Source organism: Epinephelus lanceolatus, chromosome 1 (assembly GCF_041903045.1).
Source record: "Epinephelus lanceolatus isolate andai-2023 chromosome 1, ASM4190304v1, whole genome shotgun sequence".
NCBI classification, from domain to species: Eukaryota; Metazoa; Chordata; class Actinopteri; order Perciformes; family Serranidae; genus Epinephelus; species Epinephelus lanceolatus.
Window position 1 is genome coordinate 43,600,190 of NC_135734.1, and position 16,839 is coordinate 43,617,028.

Here is a 16,839-nt window from a genome sequence, read left to right on the forward strand (position 1 = left end):
AACCAACGAAATAAGGGGTCCTTTAACGTCGGCATGATACAAGGCCAGTTGCCGTTATAGTTTAACTCCACCCAGCAGCGTCAGGGGGAGAGGAGGCAGGACAAGGACGAAAGTTAAGGCGGTGAAAGTCCAATTGGGGCGGGTCGGTCCAACAAACTTTTTGGACTTTTACCAGAGAGAGTGGTGTTTTCGCCACCTGTAAGATTCTAAAGCCAATCACTGTTCTCTTTTCCTAAACCTAACCACATGCATTTGTTGTTGAAGGAAAAAAAAAACAAAAACGTCAATTTGTAGTGTTGTACCGATGTAGTGCATTTATTTTGAAAGAGACTGTATGTAAGCTTTAAATTTCCTGCAAAAACGGAAGTGTATATTGAAAGAAGGCAACTTGACATGGCGTCCCAGAACGTCAACAACCAATGCACCCAGGGTACCTTGCGCATCGTATGTGGATGTGGAAAGTCCATGACCAAGCACGTCAATATGTGATGAGGTCGGAGTGAGAATGTGTTGGCCTGACAGTCTGCAATGTAACATTAATGGACAAATGTGCATCGCCAATTTATGTCCACTAAAAGTACTTGTTTTTGCCACTGACAGGATCAGATTGTCATTTTAAGTGTCAGTGACATTATGGAAAGGATCCCTACAGAGATAGGCTTTTTTGTTAAAGAGTAAGATCGTTTTTGTTTTGCTCTCACCAAACCCACCAGACTCCATTCAAATAAACAGTACTTACATCATCTTTAAACACACTTCATTCAGTGTCGACAGAAATAAAATAAAATTCACAAAAGCCGTCTCGGGTTGTCTTTCCACTATTTTAACAACCACAAACTCTGCTCTGGTTGAAATAAACCCTTAATCCTTCAGTTAGTTGTGAAAACATGTTGGCTCTATACACGCTAAAATTACTGATTACTAAAATGGAGTCTGGTGGGTTTGCCAAAAGCACTTTTCATTTAAACAAAAAATGATCTTACTATTTTACAAAAAAGTCTATCTCTGTAGGGATCCTTTAATAAATTTGTCAGACACTTACAATAACAATCTGAGCCTGTCAGTGGCAAAAACAAGCACTTTGGACATAAAGTGAAGACAAATGCCCGGAGTGGTTACACTGCAGCCTGTTTCACTCAGTACTGGACAAATTTCAAAAACTGTTGTTCCCATCATTCTCTTAGACACAAAAATATTAGAAAATAGAGTCCAGGTTGAAAAATACCAAAGTAAACCTTTAATTTGAGGAAGTTTACTGTCTCCTTGATGGACATTAAACTTACATGCTTCAAGTATGTCATGACTAATTTGCCAAATCTGTTTCCATTTGTACATTATCATATTTTGTTCTTATCTATAAACCAACTTTTCCATCTCAGCTAAGTGTAAAAGCTTTTTCGAGATATATATTTTTTTGAATTTTCCACTCAGCTTTTTTATGCACAAATTGAAAGTGCACAAAAAAACAGGTGGATGGAAACACACTAACTGTAGTCTGTAGCATCGTGGTTAGCTGCTTTGTAGGATTATGTGCCGCCCTTAACTTTGTGCTCTACATCGTGAAAATTATTCACTCTTTCATGTTTGGTCTGAAACGGCTGCAACGTTGTTCAGAATGAATCTACAACTGACCAATGAGGACGCCTCATGCCTACAGAACTGAACAAAACACAGTTTATATGTTATTAACTGGAATGAACACCGCAGAGGATTCATGTCATGGTTTTAACACACGCGCACTGCAAGAATCTCTAACTGATGAACTAATTGCACAAATGCAGCAAAGTCAAATTTATCTCAGGAGTGATCCCACCCTGACTGTGGTCGAGGTTTGTGTAGTTTCAGACACTCTTCTTATGAAGTTATTTCTGTCTGTAATTGGTCTGACTTTCTTAAAATGTTTGAAGATAAATCTGCAAGGTCACTTCCAACTAGTTGCCACTGAAAATCAACTTACACGTAAATATTTTCTTGGATCCAGTTATATTTTTCTGCCTCTAATACAGCGACCTGCCTTATTTTTGTTGTTTCCAGATGTAGACACATTTTAAAACACTTCAAACACAGAAGCTGATTCAGGTAAAATATTCTGCACTTTCACTTGTTTTAGGAAAAGCAGTTTTTTGGATGTAATTATAGACAAAAATGACTTGATTTTTTTTCTGTGCAGCTGTACTGATTTTCAGAAGTTGTTCTTCGTCACTGTCATCCTGCAGTGAAACAGTCTACGTGGAGCCTGGAGGCTGCATGTTATGAGATGATTTCAAAGAGGGAAAGTTTGGTCCAGTTTCAGGACCAGTGTAGCGCCATGACAGCGTCACAGCACTGATGTTAGAGTTTTGGATCCAGGAAATTCAACTTCATCGGCCAGCAGGATGAAGCATCCACAGTGGCTCCAAAACTTCAAATCTCAAAAGTTCAACCACCACTTTTACAAGCAGAAAAGAAGCGAGCTGGCTGCCCGCTGAAGCAGCAGATCAACCAGAAAAGCTCACCAGACTCAGTTTGAGTTTTCCAACTTGTTATATATGCAGCCTGGTGGCTCTCCTTGTGATAAAGTAGTCAGAGAAATCAAACCTTCAGGTGCCTCCGACTGTCTGGAGTTTTTAAAGGGCAAACTGAGGCAGCTATTTCCCCCCGCCCGCTCTCTACTCTCTCCAACCACAGCAACAGATTTTAAAAATTTAAAAGCAGAAAAAAGCAGGAATAGCGATAAAAACTAAAATGGTACTTGGATTTTTTTTTTTTTTTTTTTTTTTTAGTGATTCCTTTTCACATCTCAGGGAGTGGCGACGTGAACTGGTCCAGACCACAGTGCAGAACCAAAGGGTCGGTCATGTCGCCGTACTGACGGTTTCCTGGTCAAGAACAGGAGGGGGAGGTGGGCGGGGTCAGATGATGGGTTTGCTGCGGTCGACGGTCTCTGCCTTCTTCAGTTTGCCCTTACTGAAGGCCTGGATGGAGCTCAGCAAGGCGGTGCGACCTCCTCCAGCTCCATCAGAGGACAGAGGAGGAGGAGGAGGATAGGAGGACGAGTCCAGCGTAGGAGGGGGAGGAGGAGGAGGAGGAGGAGGGGGACAAGCAGACTGGGCTCCTGGATAAAAAAGAGAATGAAAGGAAAGAGTGTAAGAAAACAACATCACTGGTTTCAGGTGACGTTCAGTTTCCACAGGAGCTGGTTACACAAAGATAAAGTTAAACTGGTTTTACTTTTAAAATTAAAAGGCTAATCAGAGTTACAGAGTGACCACATTAAACTCTCACTTCAATTTCAACACTTGCAGAGGGCGAGAAAACGTGTCTGCATCGAGAGAGATCGCAATAACGTTGGCTCATTGGTTGAAGATCAAATGTAAATTATGTCCAAAAAGAAAACGTACATATGCACTATATAATAAAATAATGTTTTCAGTTTGTCCATCTCACTTAAGTCATTTTTATTGCAGCAAATTGTACCTAGTGGACTGTGGATTATCTTGAGTAACCGCGCCATGATTCCCGGGAAAGAGACACTGCTGTAACTATTTTAAACTTTTGTGTCAAATATGAAAGCAAAAGAATTGTGATGAAAGACGCAATGCTCCCCTACTTATATAACACAAGTTAATTTGTTGTCATTCTTAATTGTTTTTTTACTTTTATTTTTCTTTTCTTTTGGATTCCCTTTGACTGGTCTGCTTCCACTGTTTGTTCTTGTGTTGACGGGTGGGTGGGGTCGTCTTTTCGTCCTTACTGGTTCTGTGTTCGTTTATTAATACTCTGCATATCTTAACTCAATTACTAATAAAAATACTTTATTTTAAAAAAAAATGTTAATGATGTGTTCTGTGTGTCTCTGTAAAGAGTTTATCTTTGTGAAACCAGCACCTGCAGGTCAGTGTCCAGGCTGAACTCAATCCACCATCAGTTTCAACTTTCAGTTCAATTACTGAACAGTTTTTGATATGAAAGACACATGTTGGTCAGTAACTAACACGTTACTGAGGTTTGTTGCAAAGCCTTATTAGCCTCAGCAGCTGTTTGTCTGGAGATTAAATCAAATGACAGTTGTCGAATATTCAGAACAAAATGATCCAAAATCCAAAGTTCACAAAGCTTAACTGTCACTGCCCGATCCGTACCAGAAACCTGATTTGGTACTGATCAAGCAGTGACATCAATCTCCCAGGCTACGTTCAGACTACAAGCCTTAGTGCTCAATAGGGTTTCAACTGTTTGAGGTTTCCACAGTATTATTGTAGGAGTATTAGTAGGTCAGACTTTTTTTTGTTTGGCTGTACCCATCGTGAGTTACAAGTCAAGCCAAGGGGTTCAAGTATCTTGGGGTCTTGTTCACGAGTGAGGGTAGAGTGGAGCGTGAGATGGATTGGCGGTGGTGTCGTGGAGAAAAGGGAGCTGAGCCAGAAGGTGAAGCTTTCGATTTACCGGTCCATCCACGTCCCAACCCTCACCTATGGTCATGAGCTCTGAGATCATGGGTGCACGTGGCCGAAATGAGTTTCCTCCAAAGGGTGTCTGGGCTCAACTGTAAAGACAGGGAAAGGAGCTCGGACATCCAGAGGGAGCTCGGAGCAGAGCCGCTGCTCCTTCATATTGAAAGGGTTCAGCTGAGGTGGTTCAGGCATTTGCTCAGGATGTCTCCTTGGCGCCTCCTGTTAGAGGTGTTCCGGGCACGTCCAACTGGTGGGAGGCTCCATGGCAAACCCAGAACACACTGGAGGGATTACATATCTTGTCTGGTCTGGGAACGCCTTGAGATCCACCAGGAGAAACTGGAAAGCGTCGCTGGGGAGAGGTGTGTCTGAAGTACTTTGCTCAGCTTGCTGCCACCACGCCCCGGCCTTGGATAAGTGGTTGAAAATGGATGGCTGTTCTCATTGTTTTTTAAATGTAGCCAAAATCAAATTCAAGTGTGAATTGGTCACGGTCCTGAACTTACCTGCGTGCACATAAGAACAGTTGCAAAGACGTCACATGCAGCACGCTTTCATAGTAAAGTAAACAGGGAGACCACTCAAGTCAGTGTTTATGCTTTCATTTATAGGTTGATGTGCAGTGGAAGCCAGCAAATTCATGAGCAGATAACAAGGACGCGGAGAAAGAGAGCTGAATTTAGTGGATGTGAGTCAGGAGTGATGGGACTGTGATGTGAATGGCGCCACAGGCTACTTTTAAATACATCTGTGTCAGTACCTGTCGACAAGACAAGCGGTAAGGCTCTCAGTTCAGGGGACGCATCTGTGAGTGATGTAAAAGTCGTGAGAGCTCCAATATGACTGTTCAGACGAAGGTTGCATCTCAAAAACTCAGACCTGTATCTTATTTAGGAGCACGTACAAAAGTGAACCCAGAATTGAAAAGATCAGATTCCATGTGATCTGTGGTGTTCAAACTTGTTATGAAAAGAGAAACCTAGATCTGAGTCACATATGAATTTGGGCCGCTTGTGCTTGCAGTCTGAATGTAGCCTAACCTCCACCTCACCATCACCATCACCCACATGGCAACAGAACCCCCCCCCCGGTCCATTTGTACATGCTTTGAACTGATGGTGAATTGAACCTAAACCTGGTACATTCTCTTTCAGCTGTGCCATTTTGCTTTGCACCCCAAGCTGAATAAAACCCAGGGATAACAGGCAGAGAAGCAAAACGTTGAGGTGCTCCAACATGTGGGTGAAGCAGAGACCAAAAGCTGTGACTTGAGTCCACAGACTCCACCTTCTGCTTGTCCGCACAATTAATTATCTGCAACGTAATGAAAGGACATCCGTCAGTCTGACAGATGGTGACCACACCTGGAGAAGCCCGTCACTGCAGGAGATATTTAGCATGTTTGAAGACCAGATTTTCAGTGGAATAACATTGTTTTTGTGGTGAAGAGAGAAAACATATTAAAAGCAAGTTTTTAATAATTAAACAATTGACTGAAGCGCTTCTGCCTGCAGGGGTGACGGATTATCTCCAGGATGGCTGTGGGACAAACTGACTTTCATTACATTTAGCAGCCACAGTGACCTTATTGTTTTCCCCATGTAATATTCAGATGACTCATCAGTCACATCCACACCTCTGTGATCACCTGTTTTAAAGAAGAGTCCAGCTGTGTCCACAGATTTCACAATTAATGTGATTAATTGTGAAATCTGTGGACAGATCTGCGATCACCTGCTGGCACAATTTCTACAAGCTGTGTCTGAAGTACACGCCACCGTGAAGGTGTAAAAAATAGGCCTGAGTCTGACCTATGAAAAAAAAATGTTGACAGTGATCAATTATCTGCAGCAGGTTTTCACGTCTCTGCAAATTAATATCTTTGTAGAAATGACAAAAAAAAAATGTCAGACTGGAGGGGAGGAAATCGATCTAAAAACAAATTGTCTGTTCCCGTATTTATCAAGCATCTCACAAGGATATTGTGCTGAAAGTTACACTAAGACTAAATCACTCTGAGTAGGACTGAGAGTTACACATGAAGTAGGAGGCAGAAATGCAGAATAGTAACCACCTTCATGTGTAGGCTTTTGTGTTTAGGCTAAAACCTTAACCAGTGACCCAGGACCAGAGCCTTCAGCTATCAGGCTCCTCTCCTGTGGAACCATCTTCCTGTTTCGGTCCGGGAGGCAGACACCGTCTCCACATTTAAGACTAGACTTAAGACTTTCCTCTTTGATAAAGCTTATAGTTAGGGCTGGCTCAGGCTTGCCTTGTACCAGCCCCTAGTTAGGCTGACTTAGGCCTAGTCTGCTGGGACCTCCTATAATACACTGAGCACCTTCTCTCCTTGTCTGATTCTGAAAAGTTGATTCTTCTTCATTTGCTAACATTCACATCCCATTACTGCATGTCACTAACTCGGCTTCTTCTCTGGAGCCTTTGTGCTCCACTGTCTGGCATGTTAACTCGAATCGTGGCTACGCCTGGATAGTGCGTCGTGGTTACGCTGCTTCTCGCATCCTGCCTGATGCTGATTACTGCTGCTGTTATTATTACTCATACTTCTACTATTATTGTACACATGAAAATTATTGTCACATACATATACTATCATGTATTAATATATACTTACAACATATGTTACCAAAATACTACTATTATTATTGTTATATTATTACTAAAATCGATGGTATAGTAGCTATTGTCATTATTGCTTGCCCTGCTTCTCTCTCTGTCTCTGTCTCTCTTTATGTCTCATTGTGTCATACGGATTACTGTTAATTTATCATGTTGATCTGTTCTGTACGACATCTACTGCACGTCTGTCCATCCTGGAAGAGGGATGTCGTATGCTTAAAGTCCTCTGAGGCAAAGTGTGAGTTGTGATATTGGGCTTCATAAATAAAACTGAACTGAAATTGAATATATACAAAACTATAATGCTTAAATAAATGCACACCTCTACCAAGAAGCTATTTGCATAGCTGGCTGTAAGAGTACACAAGCAACTACATCCCTAAGAAAATCAATCTATGTACAGTTAAGAAGGAAATTTGACTCAGCTGTGTGACATATTCTTGTCAGTCCTATCCAATCACACATTTAGCATGAATGTTGCATTACTTACTGTACAGTGATGGTGTTGGAAAATATAAAATCGTCTCACTGTCAAATTCCTATTTTAACTACACACTATATAAATCAATTGTACTTACTTACTTATAAATCAATTAAAACTATTCTGAAAATTCACACGTCAATTACAAAAATGATTCAGTCTTTGAAGTAACAGTATCTTTTCATAAGGTCATTTTCATCATTGAACATCTTTCTTTCCTCCAATGGATTTGCCTGAAGGCCATCTGCTGGCGACACCCTGGAGTTTTCCTAAATATCAACAGAGACAGGGTTTTCTTGGTTGAGAATGTTGATGAAATGCTTTTACTGCTTGCTGTTAAACTGGGACCAAAAATATGTTCCTCTGAGAATTTTTGGCCAGTCAGTACCCGCTACTGATTTCCTTCTGTGAGAGGCTTGATAAATACGAGCCCAGATCTTCAATATGGTCCAGCTGTGATGTGAATTACACACAATTTGTAATTAATGTGCCTAAAAATGAAAACCTGCCAGGGTAAAGAAACCAAAACGAGTGCAAAAAAAGTTTAATCTGATTTTGCCAAGCTGTTGTAAGACAATCTTTTAATGATGTGGACAAAGTATTATCTGAATATTAAACAAAACAAAATCCTTGTAGAAGATTTACTGAAGGGTTTGGTCAACTGCAGAGCAGCTCTGTGAAACCAGGAGGAAAACCTACAGTACGGGTGCAAAAGAAAGTGATAACCCACAGCTCAAAGCAACAGATAACAGTTATATCAGTGAAATAAGCTTCTGAACAAAAATAAACAAAAATGTGACACCTCTTCACCATGATCCCCCCGTCCCAAACACAGAGGCACAAGCACAACAAACAGAGACAGACAAACAGACATGCTGTAACTGACTGACCAGGCAGACAGACAGAACGAACAGATCACAATCTCCAATGAGAACATCTGGACTGAATCAGGGAGGATTGGACTGTCTGTGAGGTTTGGAGATCATTGTAGATTGTGAGGTTTTTATAAAGATGTGCGTACACCCTGTTCCAGGCAAGCAGTGACTCTTTGACTCTTAGAGGAAGCTTCTTCTCTTCAGATTTTTAATTTCAGTGTTGTTACTTTGAAGTGACTGTTTATAGGCTGACGACCAACGTTGCTTCTTGAACTAAACTGCTTGCAGATGGTTTTAGAGTTGAGATCATAGACTGTATAATAAAAAATGGGCGACATGACAAATCCCCAAAGAGTGAAGCCAAAACATCTCGATCACCCCCTGGTGGCTGGCTGCAGTATAAGGGTACGGTCACACATGATGTAACACACGCTAATGTTAGCCAGCAAGCTGATAAATATGCTGAAATATAATGTTATTAGCATATTTGTCAATGTCTTATGTTCCATTCCTGTCTCCTGACACACTACCAGCCAGGCAGCATCTCTCATCTGGGTCAGTTTGTATTTTTCATGGCCAATTTCAGGGCCCCTCACCAAGGGCAGCCACCTCACTCTGACATCTCTCCACTTTGTGCATGTGTCTTTTGGACCTGTGTAATTGACAAGCAAGAGTGAAAACATTGAATTTCCCCTCAGGGGGATTAATAAAGTAAATAAACTTAAAACCTAAACTTAAAACAATATTATACAATATCAGCTGATTAAACACAGCAACCATCTATGTCTCATACAAACATACTCTGTTACTAGTGGTTGAGGCTGCGACTTCGCTGGTCAAAGTTCACTAAAATCTTTGCAATGCGAAGATGCGAAATTGATTTGCTGCTGGAAACAAATGTTTTAATCACCCTTTGGTCGCATTGAATGGAATTTAAAAGGGGGTGAATATTAATTTCTTTGTTCATCTGTACCCTTAGTCATGATCCCAGCCCCCTCCATGTTAATGGATGGAACATGGGCCAAACTATAAAGAGCAAAGCAAGTGTCAAATAAATTTTTCCCAAGATGGTTTCTGTCATTTAAGGCGGTTCTTAACACGCCGGTGTTTGTTCAGGTGTCTGTTTTTCTTCTAAGTTTGGTTATAATTAGATATTTGATGCTACAAAAAAGTGGGCATGGCATGAGCTGTAATGGACTCGTGATTCGGTCGGATGAGTCTATGGCTGGGGACTCGATACTGTGGCTCCACACTCCAATCACCACTGCACAGACTCTGGCTCCAAATGATGTCACCAGCCCAAGATGGCAGCGCCTGTGTCCGGGATATTTTGGCTTCATTTTTATACAGTGGGAGGAAATGGAGAAGCGTCATCCATCTTTATATACAGTCTATGGTTAATTTGGTTGAATGAGGGAGTAGAAGTGAAACCGTTACATAGTCTGTCTAACCAGAAAGCACTTAAGGTTAATTTTTAAACTCTGAAATCTCCCACTCAGTATCTTGTAACACAAAATACAAAACAACAAAACAAAGAAATAAAAAAAATTTAAGGGATCTGTATCAGGTTTTTATGTTTATGACATGTATTTACGTAATAGATAAATAAATAAATAAATAAACAAACAAATAAATAAACGCTATTGAATATTGCTATCAGATTTTTCAAATTTTCCAAATATCACAATTAGTATTAGCCACAAAAATCCAGTACTGGTGAGGCCATATTGTGAACATTTTGTGTTCATATCACTGACAGCAAAACCTACCGACACAAGTTTCAACCCTTCTCCAGACCTAAAGAACGAGCTTTGAAGCTAACAGCTGAACATGTTAGTTTACAGAAAGCTCTTATCTCAACCTGTGCTGCTGTCAGCACTGGATCCACACAGATGATCCCACTTAATCCATTTTTAAATTCAATTTCTCTCAATTTAAAGGGTTTTTTAAATCACTTGAGATGATAAGCCTGAGGCAGAGCTCTGTGACCGGGAGCTTGCCGGGAAGCCAAGGTGTACGACAGCTTTAAAAACCACCAGTGACCTTCATTATCATCATCATCATTATCATCATTATAAATCTTTTACTTTACCCAACGACACGGTCAGAATGGAGCATGCTCTATGGTGGAGACAGCACAGGAAGAAGAGAGAGAGGGAGATGACAGTTATCTGTTCAGTGGACCAATCAGCATTAACACAGTGTCACCGGGACAAAGAGGAGAGGAGGAGAGAGGAGATAAGGAGAGGAGACACTAATACCAGGGTAGGAAACTGATGCCACATTGGTGTTTGCATGTTGTAACAACGTAAAGGTCGAGTCTGCTGATATTCTGCATTTTTCTTACTGACGATAAGTCAGATGAAAAAGACCAAAACAAATAAAGAATCAACAATAACCAGTAAAATATGTATTTCTCTGCCACAGAGCTCAAACACACATCAGTGAGCAGCACACACACCTGCTGCTGGAAATACTCACGAAAGCAACCAATGTGTATTAATCCACTGCTAAAACTAGTCCCCAAAAAACATCCTCTTATTGGAATATGACACTTTCACTTTACCTTTTATATACTTTTATTTACTGTTTTACTACTAGCATAAATCTGTGTATTTCAACCTGAGACCCCAACTTTTGTTCAGCATGCATTTTTAATTTCTCCTCACTATTTGGGATCAGTAGGACCTGATAAGTATAAAAAACAAAATACTGTCAACAATAATAAAGTCCCAATGTCCCCAAATGAGTACTTCCTAATTAACAGCATCTCAGCTTGTTGCTCAAATTTGTTGTCATATCAAACTACAAACATTATTAATCATAAATAAACAAGTTTCAACCATGAAATGTGATCAGGTTTTGGACCTTGTCCATTTTTGTGTTGGGATCAGCTGCAGACTGACTTGGCAGAGAGCCATTTTGTTATTTAATGGATTAGTTTATTGTGCTCTCACTACCATTAGATGGCAAAAATCAGAAACAAAATGAGCATCAGATGGACTGTATTCATAATAAATACGCTACAATAATAGAAGTAAGCAGCGCCAATTAATCAGTCAATGAGAATGTGTATGTGTGGGGGCATGAGCACATACAGCGGCCCACTAACCGATACTAGCACACCGTGAGAACTGAAACAGAGGGCTCATTGGGGATGGAGCAGCAGCAAGCTAACATGGCGTTCATCTGCGGTCATTTTGACTTGACTTGACTCCACTACAAGCCAACTGGCAGTTCAAACAGGTGACGTGCTTCATGTTCTAAAACCAGCCGACAGCGATTTAACCAGCAGAGTTGTAGGTGACACCACCAGCCAGCTTGAGTCGAGCTCAGACTGGCCAGCTCACACTGCTACAACTTTTCTCGGCAACGTTGTAAAATTATTTTGTCTCCTTGTGAATCTTTGGTCTGAATTGAGCTTTAAGGCGGCATGGCACTGACAGATTAGGGAAGTCAAAAAATTGAGAGCTGGACCAACACATTGTTGGTTTTGGTCTTTTCATGGAATCTGTTGTCAGTAAGAAAAAATAGGAATCTCAGCAGACTCACACTTTAAAATATAAAATCAAACATCTGAGTTTCCCGTCCTGCTTTCAGCTAACTTAGGACACAACAGAGTGAATAAGACACACTGTTACAGCAGAGACAGATACCTGTCTGATAACCAGGTAATCACATGATGAGAGAAGAGGTGAAGAGACAGAGACAAACAGGTCAAGTCAATTAATTAGTCTTTATAATCACACATGCACATTTTAGATGAAACTCGAGGGCAGAAATTCAGTTAATGATACAGATGCTGTTATTGTTCTGAGCAGCCTGAGACCACGCAACACAGCAAAGTCTCATCACAAGGGGGTGCTGTAATGTCTGTCCTTTCCCAGACAGAAAGACAGACAGATGAGAAGACAGACAGACTGACAGACATACAGACAGACAGTGAGGCCTACCTGTGGTGGATGGGGGGGTGGGGGAGGAGGGGCATGTGGGAGGGGAGCTGGCTCCAGAACCTGAACACAGACAGAATAACAGACACATTAGTCACCATCAGCAACTGTATTAACAGGCTGATAACAAGCTACCTAAAACCTTGGCCTGTGTATCTCTTTACTCAGCTAACTAACCATCTCATTGGCCAAAAAGGTGTCCAACGACCAGTCAAAAAAACTAACTAACTATTTATGGAGTAACTATTTAGTGATGAACACACTTCCTACCTGGTCAATTAGCTGAAGTCAGGGTTGGAAATCAGCACCAGACAAATGCCGGTAAATATGAAAGTGCCTGCTAGATTTGTTTCACTCACCAGCCAATAAGACAATGGTGGCTAACTAGCTTTAGCCAGTTAGCTTTAGCTAATTTGTAAGGACAGAAGACTAGCTAGCTGGCTAACTCACTAACTAAATGACAAGGTTAACCCTGCGTTCATGTGATGTTCGAATAATCGAAAAAATGAGTTCCTGACTTTTAAAATTCATGTGAACAAACCCCTCAAGTCAGAACAACTAGGAAAGTCTGTGGAAATGTTGGTACATGAGTGGCAGAGTTGGCGTCATATACGCAGAAATATGGCAGTTATAAGTAAATGTTCGGTTGATGGTTTAATTCACATATTGCATGTCTATTTTTTGCTCACATGTAATTTGTAATATGGTGTTAGGCTGTTTTTTGTTACCCACAACTGCAACACCGTTTGAACTTAGAAACTCTCATTCGACGAAGTAACTTAAAAGCTCTCTTGGTTCTAACCTTCAGTAACACTTGCAACTGTTTTAACTATAGTGATGCTATTTGTGTGTGTGTGTGTGTGTGTGTGAGATTGTTGTCCAGAGTTGATAAAATGCGTTATCTAAATGTGAATGTGTGATAATATGTTGTACTGAGGTCAAATGAGATCATGATCTCACATCCATAATCTGACATCCTGTTTAAATGCATAATAAAGAAAGAGGAGAAGAACATAGAGTGACCCAGGTTAGTTAGAGAAGTTATTTATCAGAATAGGTCAGGTAAAGCAACTGATGAAATAGGACCATCCAAGGAGCACATGAATGCAACATCTGTACTGGTCAAGGGCAGTAAGAGCAGTGACCTACCAGAGTTGTTGTTGTTTCTTACAGAGACGTCTTCTTCATTCTCATAAGCCGACTGCCTGGACTTCTGCAAACACAAAAACGTCTCCATTATAACTCCACTGTAGCGAACATTACACAAAATGTACCTCTTGTTGTTTATTTGTAGAATTGAAATCCGCCTGCCCTTAAAAGCTACCCTCCGTTGAACTAACACCAAATAGACATGTGCATAAAAACATTTAATCAGTTGAAACTATTCCTGTAGGTTTCTAAACAAACACAAAACAACAACATATTCCACCAGTTGTAGCCACAGCGGCACTGTTCATGTAGATGTTCAGATCTCATTAGGGTTCTTTGTACTGTTGCGTGTGAGACTCTGTCGCCTACCTTCCTCGCCAGAATCTTCCTCCTCTTCCTCTCCTCCTCTGAGCCGTGGTGAGACTGAGCTCTGGTCAGCCTCCTGTGCTGGTGGAGCTTCACACAAACATTAATACACATTATTAATAATAATAATAAGGTTGTGGAGAACTTTGAGAGTGATGATGAGGAGTTTTAAGTGAATATTCTGGGGGATAGGGAGTCAGTGAAGGTTATGAAGGAGGGGGGGTGATGTGCTCACGGGGGCGGGAGTGTGTGAGAAGTTGAGCAGCTGAGTTCTGGATATACTGTAGTTTCTTGAGTGTTATGGCTGACAAACTGCAGAGGAGACTGTCTCAGTCTAGAAGTGATGAATACGTGGATGAGAGTCTGTGCAGCTGAAAAGGAGAGTGATGGACAGAGGCGGGCGAAGTTCCTGAAGTGGAACAAGGCTGTTTTGGCGATGTGTATGATGTGTTGGTCAAAGGAGAGGGTTTGATCAAAGATGACACTAAGGTTATGGATGTGGGGGGAGGAGAGCACAGTGCCACCGTTGATGGAGAGGGAGAAGTTATGGGTGGATTTGATAAGAGATTTGGGGCCGATGATGATGACATCATCCTCCTTATAAACACAAAACATCATATTCAGCTGCAAGCTGCATTATGTGACCTTTTCATAAGCCCTGCACTGAAAAGTGCTTGTGTCACCGCTAAAGACTAGAGTCAAGATGCTTTCATTCCAGGACATGTCACCCAGAAAAGTCAGCAGATAAAATATCACTGAATGTAATATGCAATTAAAAACAAATAGAAAAGGAGATTCCTGCATGCTGCTTTTGATTCCAGGACGTGTTAAACCAGTACATAGTTTGACGTTTCATCAGACAGTAGAAGATATGAATGTGGCTTCTGAGAGTCAAACTGCATTCACTTCGTATGTCTCGCGGTAAAGTTTGTGGTTTCACTGCTGTCTGATACTGGAGTCAGTTTACTGAGTTTCTGTGTTTTCAACCTGAAAAGGTTGTGGGAAATTATGTTGCAAGGTTTTTCCACAGTCTTTAATGTTGCAAGAGCCAGAATAAATTCCTTTCCGCAGCAAGTACTGTGTCCACCTTATCTAGAGAGTCACTGATTTGAAATATGGAGACTTAGAGGAACTTTGTTGATGGAGCCTTGAAGAGGGGTCACGACCTCCCAAATGTCTCCAGTGGAGCTGCTCAGTGATATAAATCAAAAATGTTTAATGAGACATTTAGTGACCTACCACTCTCTGCTCCTCCTGCAGCCTCTTCTCCAGACTCTCCTTCGCCGTCTTCAGTGCCTCTTTTAGCCTGCTGGGAACCTGCGGGAGCAAAGGGAGGTTTAGATATTTACTTCATGTTTAGTTTTTTCTATTAGAGTTAATATTCTGGGGCAAACCTTGTACACGCATGTACAAACTCTGAGAAGTAAAAATCAAACTGAGCCCCTCACCTTGATCTGGAGTTTTTCTGAGTGCTGGAGCAGGACGTCACTGAACAGCCTGCAAAACACAAACTGTGACTCATCAGCTACAAAAAGATGATGCTCTGGTTCCCGAGCATGTCCTATTTCATATTCCAGATGCTAATTTGTACTAAAGGGAATCTTTTCTCATGTACATAAACCTGGCAAATGTCTGCTCTTGTATGGATGCATGATACTGACATTTTTTTCAACAGTAAACCACTTACATTAGTCTGTTTTTACACTTACAATCAACTGATCTGGGTCCCAGTCTATAATGTTCACTGTAATATGGACAGCTAACAAATTTTCCGCAAATACGATGAGTATAAGTTGAGTTTTTGTGTAGAATTAGGACTAAAATGAATAAAAAAAGGTGCATTTTCAGACTTAGCCGGCTCAGGCCCAATCCCACTTCACCCCTTGGCCCTATTTTAAGTTCTACTGCGTTGGGTATTTTTTATTTGATTTTTATTTGAAATTTTAAAAGCACAACAACTCACAGGAGTGTCATAACATAAAAAATCCAAGAGGACAGCACTTAAAGGCAAAGTGGTCCTGGTCACAATGCTCTGTGATCTGCAGTAGTCTAAACGTCAACAAGCAACATGGCTGCTACAGGTGCCCATAAATATTAAGTTTATCTTTATAATAATAATGGTGCAAAATCTTAAAGTAGAAGCAAGGGAATATTTATTTTGATTGTTATAAAAAGCTTTACGGAAAAATGCTACTGTGTTAACAGACCTGTCAGATGTTTCAGCTGTCGATCCATTACTTTTAGCAATTTTTTTCATCCATAGAATGTCATCCAAATACATTTTCCCCAAAGATGGTTTCAGGTAGATTTTTCACGCTGCTGTTTGTTCGAGTGTTCGTTTTTCATTTAAGTTTGTAGCTCATGATTGGTCTGACAGGTGTATGGGCAGGAAACTTGATATAGCAGAGATCGGTACTGCGCAGACTCTGTCACCAGAGCAACATGGCTGCCACCGTATCAGGGATATTTTAGCTTCACTTCTGTCAGATCGTCCATCTTTATATGCAGCCTTTAAATTTCAACGTTTATTAATTATTTTTAGCTAACTGTTTCAACTGTTTATTCATCACTTTTAGCTGACAACTAACTTATGTATGTGCCGTTTTCAGCTACTGATGTTGTAATGAGTGGTGTCCCATTTACTTGGTTAAGATTTCATACCCTACCTCTGTGGCTGCGTTATGAAGGGCCACTCCTCAGTGGAGGGCACTGCAAAACTAAGCGTAGGGCCAAGGGGGAGAATTGGGACTGGGCCTTAATGTGTGTGTGGTCTTCAAATCAATCAACCTCACTGAAAACAACAGGACACAGACTGACAACAGGTGAACTCACGGTGTCTGCATGAGCGCCGACACTGTTGGCATCCCGCTCTTACAGGCTTCTGTGGACAGGATGGACTGCAGCACTGACACTGAACACACACAAACACACACAACAAGTCAACA

The 16,839-nt window shown here is 41.0% G+C and overlaps 1 protein-coding gene across 2 annotated transcripts in view; it reads right to left on the reverse strand.

The window, feature by feature from the left end:
• Window positions 1-2,726: 2,726 nt before the first annotated feature.
• Window positions 2,727-16,839, reverse strand: part of pxk (PX domain containing serine/threonine kinase) — a 31,348-nt gene continuing 17,235 nt past the window's right edge. Inside the window, exons 12-19 of one of the 2 annotated variants that reach the window (XM_033627777.2) lie at window positions 16,727-16,805; window positions 15,343-15,391; window positions 15,134-15,211; window positions 13,898-13,984; window positions 13,529-13,592; window positions 12,383-12,442; window positions 10,522-10,550; window positions 2,728-3,094 (exon numbers count right to left, since the gene is read on the reverse strand). In XM_033627777.2, the coding sequence (XP_033483668.1) occupies window positions 10,534-10,550; window positions 12,383-12,442; window positions 13,529-13,592; window positions 13,898-13,984; window positions 15,134-15,211; window positions 15,343-15,391; window positions 16,727-16,805 (434 nt within the window). In that variant the 3' untranslated portion in view covers window positions 2,728-3,094; window positions 10,522-10,533. Of the gene's footprint in view, window positions 3,095-10,521; window positions 10,551-12,382; window positions 12,443-13,528; window positions 13,593-13,897; window positions 13,985-15,133; window positions 15,212-15,342; window positions 15,392-16,726; window positions 16,806-16,839 lie in introns of both variants that reach the window. The other variant, XM_033627776.2, reaches the window with a different exon arrangement.